Genomic DNA, 10416 nt, shown 5'->3' with positions numbered 1-10416 from the left:
TGTTTTTCAAAATAAAAGCTCACACTACAGGGACGTACAAAAAAAAAGAAGCTCAGACGCTTGATCTCCTCTTCTTCTCCTTGGTGTCTTGGGATACAACTTTTGCTGTGAATACCCAATACCACTGTTACCATTCCACCATTTTAACAGAGCAAAAGTTGACCACAAGAGATGAGAAGTTGTGAAGTTTACACAAGCTTTTATTTAAAATAATGGTTTTGTAAAAGTTAAAGCAAACAGCAGCAAACAGTAGATTCAAGGAAAGGCACAATCTGGTATTGAGGTCCCATTACATACATTTTCATTTAATATAATTTCTATAAAAAACAAAAAAACATTCTGAATGCATTTCAGTTAACTTCCTTTGATGCTCATCACAGGTCTTGTCTCCAAGTGGGAACAGCTCTGCAACAAAATGACAGAAGATTTCAGTGATTATGCAAGCAATCACCTATTATTACCCAAAGCAGTCCTTAGAAACAGAAACCTGACCTAGCGATTGTATAAAAGTTGGGGCAACCAGACCTGTGAAACATCTGTAGCACAGGCCCTCCTCCTGAAGGTCCAATGTGTTTCATTCGCTCCTCCCAACCCTTAGTGGGACGGGTAAGCCTGGAGGGGTCTCTGCTGATGTGACTATCCACCTGAATGAGGAACAAACAGACTTTACTTAACCAACACTGTTTATTAAAGATTTTCAAATTTTGTGATTAAAATGTTTCTCTTTGTGTTAATGAGTTTAAGAGATCTGACTTGTTCACAGTACAGCCCTTACCTTCTCCTTCAACTTAGCAGTGATTCTCCTCTGTCTTTCCTCTTCCTCTTTTTCCCTGAGCTGTTTCTCCTGAAGCTTTGCCTCCACCTTTTGAAGATCCTGCAGAAAGGCAGAGACAAGCTTTGTATTTTACATAGTATAGTGACTTCTCTTCTAACATTAGCCTTTGTATTTATTCCAACATTTGAAAAAAATGGTAAAAACCTCACGTCCCTTAAATACATCACAACCTCACATAACAACAACTGTGATTTAGCAAGAAACCCCAGCCCTTGAAAGTGGTAACACCAGGCAAAACAGACTGGCGTTTCTCGGTATCTCTGTGATTCTCAGACTTCATACCCTTTCAGTAAAGCGTTTGATGCCCTTTACTGCCTCCCTTCTCCTCTCGTCCATCTCCCTCTGTCCCTCCTCTCTTCTCCTCCTCCCCTGTTCCTCCTCCTCCTCTCTCTTCAGTCGTAGCTGCTCCTCAACGGTCAGCTTCACTTCCAGCTGCCGCCGACGCTCTTCCTGATAAACAGAAATCATTTTGATAAAGCTAAATATTTCTTGAGGGCACCAAAGATGCACCTAAATTATTTACCGGTACATCAATGTATGTATGTATGTATATCGATTATCATGCTTAATGAATTCAGAAACACACAGATGAGTACATACCAATATAGAAGCACTATCTTTGATGATAAATAACCACAACTACAGTAAAATTACTTTTCACACACACCCCCACCTTTGCCCGTCTCCTCTTTTGTATCTCCTCCGCCAGCCTCTGCTCCTCTTCCTGTTCCTCCTTCCTTCTTTTCTCTTCCTTCCACACCTCCAGTCGCTGTGCCGCCTCCCTCCTCTCCTCCTCAGTCCTTGAACAGAAGAGGAAAGAACACACAAAAACAGATATGTCACCAAAACATTTTGGGTGCTCATCAGATCTGGGGGGGATCTTATGACTTGTGTGTGATTTTAACGGCTTTAGCCATGGAATCAATGTCTGCGCCACCTCGTCTTTCTATTTTATTATTCTATTCTGCTCTACCTCTGACTCACCTGTGTTGGTGGACCTGGCTCTTGGCCTCCTTCTCCCTAATTCCTGCCTCCTCCACCTCCTCCTGACTCTGTATTCTGGTCTGGTGTTCCTGATGCTTGCTGGCCTTCCACCGCTGAATAGCCTGGGTATGGTATGAAGACAAGTAGCAAAAATGAAAACAGGAAACTGCTAAATATTTAGTGTACCACAGCTATCAAACAGCTTATTTTGAGCTCCTGGCTAGGGCATGTTTATACAGAATAAAGACAGATCTAACTGAAGTTAATGGAATACAAGTGTACAAGCAATATAGGCATACTACTGGAAACCCATCAATTTATAGTAAAGGTTGAACTATATTGTTCATACAACCTGGTGGAGTTTTTATTCTGACAACTAAAAATGGCACAATCTGGATTAAATTCACATAACGTATGTTTCTTTTTCTTTATCTTCATCTTAACATGCCAGTTCTTGTGATGCTGTTGTGACTGTTGGGTTTACCAAATGAGGTTTGCTTTCCTTTTGCGCTCATACATGTTTTGTCTCTACCTCTCTCTTTCTGTCCTGTAGGTAGATCAGCTCCTGATGCCAGTCCTCATGTTGCTCTATATCTTCCAATGTTTTACTAGGCAGGTACAGTTTGACTTCTTTCCTGTAGGCTGGTTGTCCACTGTGCTTTGTCCAGACCTGTAAATCAAACAGATGAAAGTAAGTCAGACAGGGATCTTACGGCGATTTACCTTTGGCCTGGCATCTGCTGAAGTTGTCTGAAGCAAAACATTGAACTCTGTTAGTTTAACGAGTGGTGTTCAGTGACGTGTGCGCAATGACCTGCAAGTGGAAGGTGGCAGAAGAACAAGATGTTTCATTACAACAAGTTATCAAGACAGAATAACAAAAATGTCTTACTTTAAGGAAGGCTTGGTGGTCATATTGGTCCCAGCCACCACAAGGGCCTCCTGTCTTCAGCAGGAAAGCCTCCAGTGCTCTGACCTCTGCAGGGAGGTCTCTGTCCAGGGGTTTGGTCTAATGAAAAATATAATTTTATGAATCATATGCTGCAAGGGTCAGAATTCTGGATGCATTTGGAAAAAATACACAGAGAACGAGATAAATATTTTTCTGTCGACTCCTAACACTATGTAAAGCATATTATCAACACTTTCTTATGATTTCAAATAGGTTTTTTGTGTTCTTTATGTTATAACACACTCAATACTCAAACACAAACTCTCTGTCTTCTTTTCATTGTACAAAAGATGGACAACAGAGAAAATACCGAAAGGAGGAAGATGAGGAGAGGCAGACCTTAACAGTGGGAGCTGTGGGTAGTTTGGGGTCGGATTTGACAGCAAGGCTCACGTTTTCAATCTTCTTCTCATACGCAGCGATCTCCTGTCTGCATGTCCTCTCCTCCTTCAAAAGTTCCTCAAAGCTGAGAGGAACAGGGAAACACAGAGGACGACTATTCAACATATTATTAGAGTACATGTATTCATTCCCAGTGTGGAGCAAACACTGATCAGCAGCTGTCACTTGCCTGTAGTACAGTAAGTTAAGGTGCCATTTCTTAAAGGGTTATTGTGCACTACATTTTATAGTGGTTTCAATTTGTCTGGTTATTGAGTCAAAATTGGTCTAACGCTGTTTAATGTATCCTGTTACCATGAACGCTGTTCCTCCTTTAGGGTGTTAATTGAGATTTCCACCTCTGACATTATTTCCTTCAGTCTTTCAATCACTGAAAGTAGAAATGCAGAAAACATAATTAACAATCGGATTTGCATTGTACATGATTATGACACTACAATCACCATGCTTTTATTAAGCAGTGAACTACTTTACAATAGTATCTTTTATATCGATGTAGCAGAATGGCACAAACATTGATAGAAATGATGACAACAAAGTACTGAATGTCTCACAAGACGGCTGAATAAGTGATAGACTAAAACTGAATTAAAATTGTTTTTAAGGTACCATAAAGAAACACTACTAAGTACAAAACTTACACTCAGGAGTTGGCTTCACATCTATTAGCTGTCTCTGAAATTTCCTCACACCATTATGAATCTTCACTAGCTGCTTTTGAAGATTTGTCTCTAAAGAAAAAAAATGCAAAGAACATTATAAATAGCAGTTTTGATTAAAGCGGCAGTTTTAATTAAAGTGGCAGTGTTGACGGTGGATGTTTCCTTTAACACTGGTTTACTGCTATGACGCCACTTCCAGGGAGTAGGCAGAGAAAAGGAACTGGATAGAAATCTTCACAGCATTTTATACCCCACAGTAACAATGCTGTCTCAGAGGTGCCTGTCACCCTGCACATTAAAACATCTGGGGGAAATGTTAGGATACTGTAATTCAAAGAAAGACCCACTCTCAGCATTTCTTTCTTCCTCCAGCACTTTCTCGTACTCTTCCAGTGCTCCACGCACATCTGTCCAGCCATTCTTTCTGCACTGAGCAGTCAGCGTCCTCTCTTTCTCCAACTTTTCAATCCTGTGAGGAAAGAGGTATTTTACATCATTGTCCTGTGAAGACACACCGGATATTAAGGTTTAGTGATTGGTTACATTAATATAGCACCAATACAGAATGTGCCTTACTTTTCTTATTATTACATTAAACTTTTTTTTTTTTTTTTAAAGTAAAAGTATAAAATGGGTTTTGCTTGTCTCATTTACAGTGGTGACTGAGCAGCACCAAATCAGTTCTTACTATTGTCAAGCTTGTACAAGAGTATTAACTTACTCCTCATACAAAAGATGTGGGTAAAGTAATTAGGGCTAAAAATTACAAACACATATGAAACACAGGCTGGACAAAACAAAACAAACACCATACGATGCAATACATTAGTCCTACAGTAACAAAATAAATACATTGTTGTAAGCTTATAGATAATGTACATTTTGTTTGTTGAGACTGTGTCAGAGGTGTATTTTATTTTGAGGCTGTAGTTTGTGGTAATGTTGGATTTCATGTCTTGTAGGCCATTCTTGTCATTTTATTACCCACTGTATCTCCGCAGTGAAAGTTAAATGTTTAAAGATGTAAATTCAATGTGAAATGATCCTGAGTAGCTTCACTAACTGCCTCTCAATCCAAAAAGGAGTAGGTATGTTAAGAAGTAGGTGAACAAAACAGAAAGAGCAAGTAACAGTAAGCAGGCTGAGAATAGGACACATCAACCTTTTTAGCACACATCACATTATAGGGAAGCATCCAACTGTTTTTGTGATCATTGTGAGGTACCAGAAACTGTACAGCATGTGCTTGTTAGTTGCAGGAAATATGTATCAGAAAGATAGGACATGTTGGAAGAAATTATACGAGTTGGGATAACAGGTGTGTTGAAAGTGGACAAGGCACAAGATGCTTGGTCAGCTTCCTAATGAGAACAGGACTGATGATGAGGAGAATCTGCCTTACTGGACACTGTAGGAGTTAAACAACTCCAGAAGAAGGCAGTAGTGCAACATTAAGGATGCAAGCTACCGTTAAAACACAAAGAAGAAACAGAAGAAGAAGAAGACTTAAATATATATATATGACACTTACTGCCTCCTGTTTTTCTCGGCTTCCCTGAGAAACTGAGCAGCTTTCTGCTTGGCTAGCCTCTGATCCACGCTGTCACTGCTGACAAGGGGTAATGTGCAGAGCTGCTGCTGGACACTGCTGGAGTCTCTCTCTCCCTGCTGAAATGCATTTCGTGAAAGGAAAACACAACAGCTGATCATAGTGCAATATATAACAACAAAGTGCATTTATACATGTAATCCATTTTGGATGGAGCTTCCTTAACGTCAACGTCATCGATGTCGATAATGTAATACTGGTGCCTCGTCAATCTGGAACCACAGCACCATGTTAACCAAACCAACATATCCATTTTCGGACAGCTAGCTAGTAGGGGCGACATATCTCTTACAAAACACCAGACAAACCATATGAGACAAACACTGCAAAAGTATTAGCTACATTAATTAATGACAAGTGTACATCGAATTTCAGTAACGTTATGTCAGTAACGTTAGCAAACGTATGCGACCGCTAACTCGTCAGTCGTTCAACAGTAACGTTACTCCATATGTCCGCTTTACCTGAAAATGTTAAACATTTGAAATAATTAAAATGTTGTCAACTAGCTAGCTAACTAATACATGTCAATTTTACAACACATGCAGTGAATAACTGTGATAGCTACCGGGCAATGTTTATCAGCGCATCGTGAGGTTGCTAGGGTGGCCATGTTTAAGTGAATTCTGTAAACAAAATAAACTTTATTTAAAAAGCGTAGTTCGCCAGTGCACCAGCAGAGGACGCTACGTATCACTAATCGATTGTAAACATGAAAGACCGGACTAGACTGGCTCCGATAGACGTGTCTATTGGCGTTTTTCCATTACATGGTACCTGCTCGACTCGCCTCGACTCTACTCGCCTCGACTCGACACACTGTGCGTCCGTTTTCCATTGCAGATTTTAGTACCGCCTCAGCGTGGCCGGCTCGACGCAAACACCAGCGCACAAGTATAAACACCAGGCCACTTGAGCTTGTTTTACAGTAATGTGGAGACTCCACGCAGAGCTTTCGCCGTATACTATGTAAGTGGCCTGATGTTTATACTTGTGCGCTGGTGCGTGCATCGAGCCGGCCATGTGTGTGTGTACGTAGGCTATGGCGAAAGCTCTGCCTGTTGCCTCCGCAGAACTGTAAAACAAGCGGCGCCGCAGGAAACTGCCGTGACCTAACGCGACACACAGAACGTGGAAGGTGTGTTGTTGTTGCCTCAGCCACAAGACACATTTAGTTTCAAATGAAGCTGGAGGCAGCAAAAAAAAACCACAGCTGGCTAAACTATTTAAAAATAGAGGGTTTGTTCAGGACACCCCGTCTGTCGCTTTCACGTCACCTTTTCGGCTCGCCTCAGCTCGCTTGGAACCTCGACTGAGGTGGTACTAAAAAAAGTACCTTTTAGCAGGTACCAGGTACTTTTTTTCGTAATGGAAAACCAAAAAAGGTGAGTGGAGTCGAGGCGAGTCGAGCAGGTACCATGTAATGGAAAAGCGACTTATGATAGCTTCCATCAGGATTCAGGCTACATTATGGGAGACAAACCTAGCTAATGTAACCAGGAGACTTTAACCAGGGGCGATCCTAGGATCAGACCTTCAGGGGGGCTCAGCCCCTAATGAGAATGTGACACGGTGCCTTGAAAAGTGTTAACATCCCCTCCTAAATCAGTAATTTCATTAGCCGATAATCTCTGAGCTAGCTACTGAACAACAATGTCAGCTAACGTTTTTTGACTCTATTAACACAAGGGGGTAAGTTTTGCTTCAGAGCTCGAACAAAGAATTTCTAATAAGGGAAGAAGTTCCACTCTCTCCTTACTTCTGGCTTCTGAACTGGTTGCAGTTGCACCAGAGTTCCATATAGGGGGCACTCACAGGCCAGTGCAGAATGAATGGGACTTTATGGAGCTATACTCCTCAAAATCCACTTTTCTCAGTCTAGTAATTTGAATGTTGCATTCGAAAGGGGAGGCTAAGAAAATACACACTGCTGGGTGTTAGATTTTTTTAAAGTGGCTTTTTTGTTCTAAAAAGCCTTTTAAAATGTCAATGACGTCATACACATATACGGCCAGAGATACTGCTTTACGGCAAGCTCTGAGTCGCTTCCTTTGTTCTCTCGAAGCATCGACAACACAGCTGACAGGTTAGCCTCTCCCTGTTAATACACGTGCTAGAAAGAGGTTTGCTAATGTTTTAAAGACCACGCCGAAATATTCACTCTGACATTCTGGTTCTGCTTTGGATGCCGTCAAGTGGGATCTCCGATCATAATCACACCTTCACTGACCAATCAGCATTCATTAGCAGAATGCTAGCGTGTTATGGGCAACAACGACTCAACCTGTAAGAAATCGAAAGGACACAAGTACTCGTTCATTCAACTTTTGACCTATAATCCATGTTGAACTTGCAAAAACTACAATCAAATCTGAGATTTCTCAACGACAATCAGGCGAAAGAGACAAATTTAGCCGTCTAGCTCCATAGAGTCCCATACATTTAGCACTGGACCATGATCACCCCCAGTGGAACTCTGGTGGAACTGCAACCAAATTCGGTACAATGGGGCTGAATAGAGAGTGGAACGGCTTTCCGTAGACGGGCTTTGGCTCAAACCTCCTATGGCGCCATTTTGAAGCTACAAAGCGATCACCCGACGTTAGCATTCCATTGACTGCCATTCATTTTGACGTCATTTTGACAGCGAATAACTTTACATTTGAAGCGTTTAAAGACTTTATTTGTCCATTGTTTATTTCTAAAGAAACACGACAATGTATAAAAGGCTTTATTACCTTGTACCTCACGTTATGGCTTCATAGTAGACGTTTTTGTAAAAGTAGGCTAACGATTGTGTCATAACCATGCAACTTACTGTCGCATAGTAGAGGAATTACCGTATAGTACAGGAGAAGCTCTCAGGCAGTTTCGACTTACATTAGCTGTTTACGTTTAATTACTAATGTTAACTAGCATTTTAGTTAGCAATAATAAAGAGATCGATACTTTTGTTGCAGTTTCTCTCCGAGTTCATGCGAGCACAGCGTCTCTCCAAGTCTGTGCGCAGTGCGCAAACAGCGCACCTCTCTCGCGCTCTCTCTCTCTCTCTGCCCCCTCCCCCTCCTTGCTCTGCCGGAGGCGGAGAGTCAGAACAGTGAGAGAAGCCCGTGATGATGGCGGAAAGAAAGAGAAGCGATGTGTGGAGTTTATTTACTCCAGCTGATACGGACACTGCCACATGTGATGTGTGCAAAAAAGTAATTTGCTAATGTGGTAACACCACCAATTTGCATAAACACATTAAATCATAATCAACTAACTAAAGGCAAAATCACAAAATTATTCAATGATCGTGACGTTACCAGTAAAAAGTATTGGTATCGTTATCGGCGATACTAGCCCTGTATTTACTATCCCAGTATCGCCCACCCCTACAATCTTGCTCTCCCTCTGACAGATTAGATAGAGATTCAGCCAAAACCTAGCCTGGTCCTACCAGACTCTCGTACATTGTATTTGTACAGATAGTCTGGCCTCTCTCCATTGACAAGTGTTAACTTCCTTGAAGGCGGGTACTCTGTTGAAGTTTAAAACTATTGGATCTGCCCAGAGCCACTCTGGATCTGCCATAACCAATCGCTAACGTTTGGTCGTGACGTATGTCATGCGTATGTGCAACAAGAAGGGAGACCGACAACAACTATCGGCTTATATTTAGCATTAGCATCGCTAGCGTTAGCCTTAGCCAACTCCTTCACCACTAACGGAGCGAGCTGGAAAATCAAACTTTTCCCGAACCCCGTGGGGAGGAGGGCCACAACATCATGGCCACCAACACAACTCAGCAAAGATTGTTCTTGCTCCGGCTTTAACTTCTAGATATTCGGCAGCGTTGCTGCCACAACGGACCGAATGGCTTCGCTCGCATCTTTCTAGTGCACGTCCTCAACGTCATCGTTCTCAGCCACTCCCTCTGTTCGCTGATTGGACCTACAAATATTTGACCGGAGAAAACCTAAAAATATACCGCAAACCCAGACGGAGTACTGAAGGGAAATGAAAATTGAGCGGAAGTAAGTAGGAGGGCGGAGCCAGGCTAGCCAAAACCACCTCTGATTGGCCAAAACCACGTTTCTGTTAACCCTTTCCCTGACTGGGTTAGTGAACTGACTAAACTAAACCAATGTAATGTGGTATTTTTGGTAACAGTTTTACTGAATGATATGTATAAAAGTGTGACTGCAAATTAATTGGTGACCTGAGTAGGTTTACCATGTGCCATCCAAAAGTGACAGGGCCTTTGTCAAATTACCACCCTCATCTCCTGCAGCAAGGATGTTTGGCAGTCTAGACATGTAATCTGCTGTGATGTTTTCCTTGCCTGCCTTGTGCCGCACAAAGAATTTGAAAGGTTGCAGTTCAAGGTACCACTTTGTCACCCTGGCGTTCAATTGTGGAGTACCGGGTTTCACGAGGCAGAAGTTTCCTGCTCAGATACAACACTGGACGTTCTTCACCTGGTTCTCCTTGAGCCAGCACTGCAGCGATGCCCACTCCCTAGGCGTCCACCTGCACAAGGAAGCGGCGTTCAAAGTCAGGGCTCTGCAACACCGGAGAAGAACACAATTTCTCCTTCAGAGCCTGAAAAGCATTTTCACACTCCTCGCTCCATTCCACTGGATTACGGGCCAACTTGCAGGTGAGATTGGTCATGGGGTTGCCAGAGTGGCAAACTGAGGAATGAACCTTCGATACCAGCCCACTAGTCCAAGGAAAGACCTGACCTGAGTTTGGTTTGGGGCCTTGGGCTGTTCCGGATGGCCTCAACTTTGTCCACCTGAGGCCGGACTGCGCCTCTCCCCAATTGATACCCCAGGTAACGGTAGCAGGTCCTCTATCCGGGGCATTGGGTAGGCGTCGAAAAACGAGATGGCATTTAGTTTCCGAAAGTCAATGCAAATGCGAAGTGATCCATCTTTCTTGGGCACAATGACAATTGGGCTACTGCACTCACTTTCAGATGGCTCTA

The 10416-nt window shown here is 42.5% G+C and overlaps 1 protein-coding gene across 1 annotated transcript; it reads right to left on the bottom strand.

The window, feature by feature from the left end:
* Window positions 1–185: 185 nt before the first annotated feature.
* Window positions 186–6173, bottom strand: ccdc112 (coiled-coil domain containing 112). The gene is made up of 14 exons (XM_078250896.1): window positions 6013–6173; window positions 5367–5503; window positions 4183–4304; window positions 3815–3904; window positions 3468–3543; window positions 3111–3237; window positions 2712–2828; window positions 2352–2489; window positions 1820–1941; window positions 1509–1635; window positions 1118–1285; window positions 776–874; window positions 526–644; window positions 186–405 (listed from the first exon to the last, which is right to left on the bottom strand). The coding sequence occupies exons 1-14, from the start codon at window positions 6055–6057 to the stop codon at window positions 375–377; spliced, it is 1518 nt and encodes a 505-aa protein (XP_078107022.1). The 5' UTR covers window positions 6058–6173; the 3' UTR covers window positions 186–374.
* Between the last annotated feature and the right edge of the window lie 4243 nt (window positions 6174–10416).

This window comes from Sander vitreus, chromosome 5, assembly GCF_031162955.1.
Source record: "Sander vitreus isolate 19-12246 chromosome 5, sanVit1, whole genome shotgun sequence".
Taxonomy (NCBI): domain Eukaryota; kingdom Metazoa; phylum Chordata; class Actinopteri; order Perciformes; family Percidae; genus Sander; species Sander vitreus.
Note: the sequence above shows the minus strand (reverse complement) of the source record. Positions and strands in the feature narration are given on the sequence as shown.

Coding starts and splice junctions, on each gene's coding strand:
- ccdc112 (XM_078250896.1), bottom strand. CDS start 6,057: ATGGCCACCCTAGCAACCTCACGATGCGCTGATAAACATTGCCCG. Junction 3,544..3,814: donor TGTGAAGCCAACTCCTGAGT/GTAAGTTTTGTA, acceptor TTCTACTTTCAG/TGATTGAAAGACTGAAGGAA. Junction 875..1,117: donor TCAAACGCTTTACTGAAAGG/GTATGAAGTCTG, acceptor GCCTTTCTGCAG/GATCTTCAAAAGGTGGAGGC.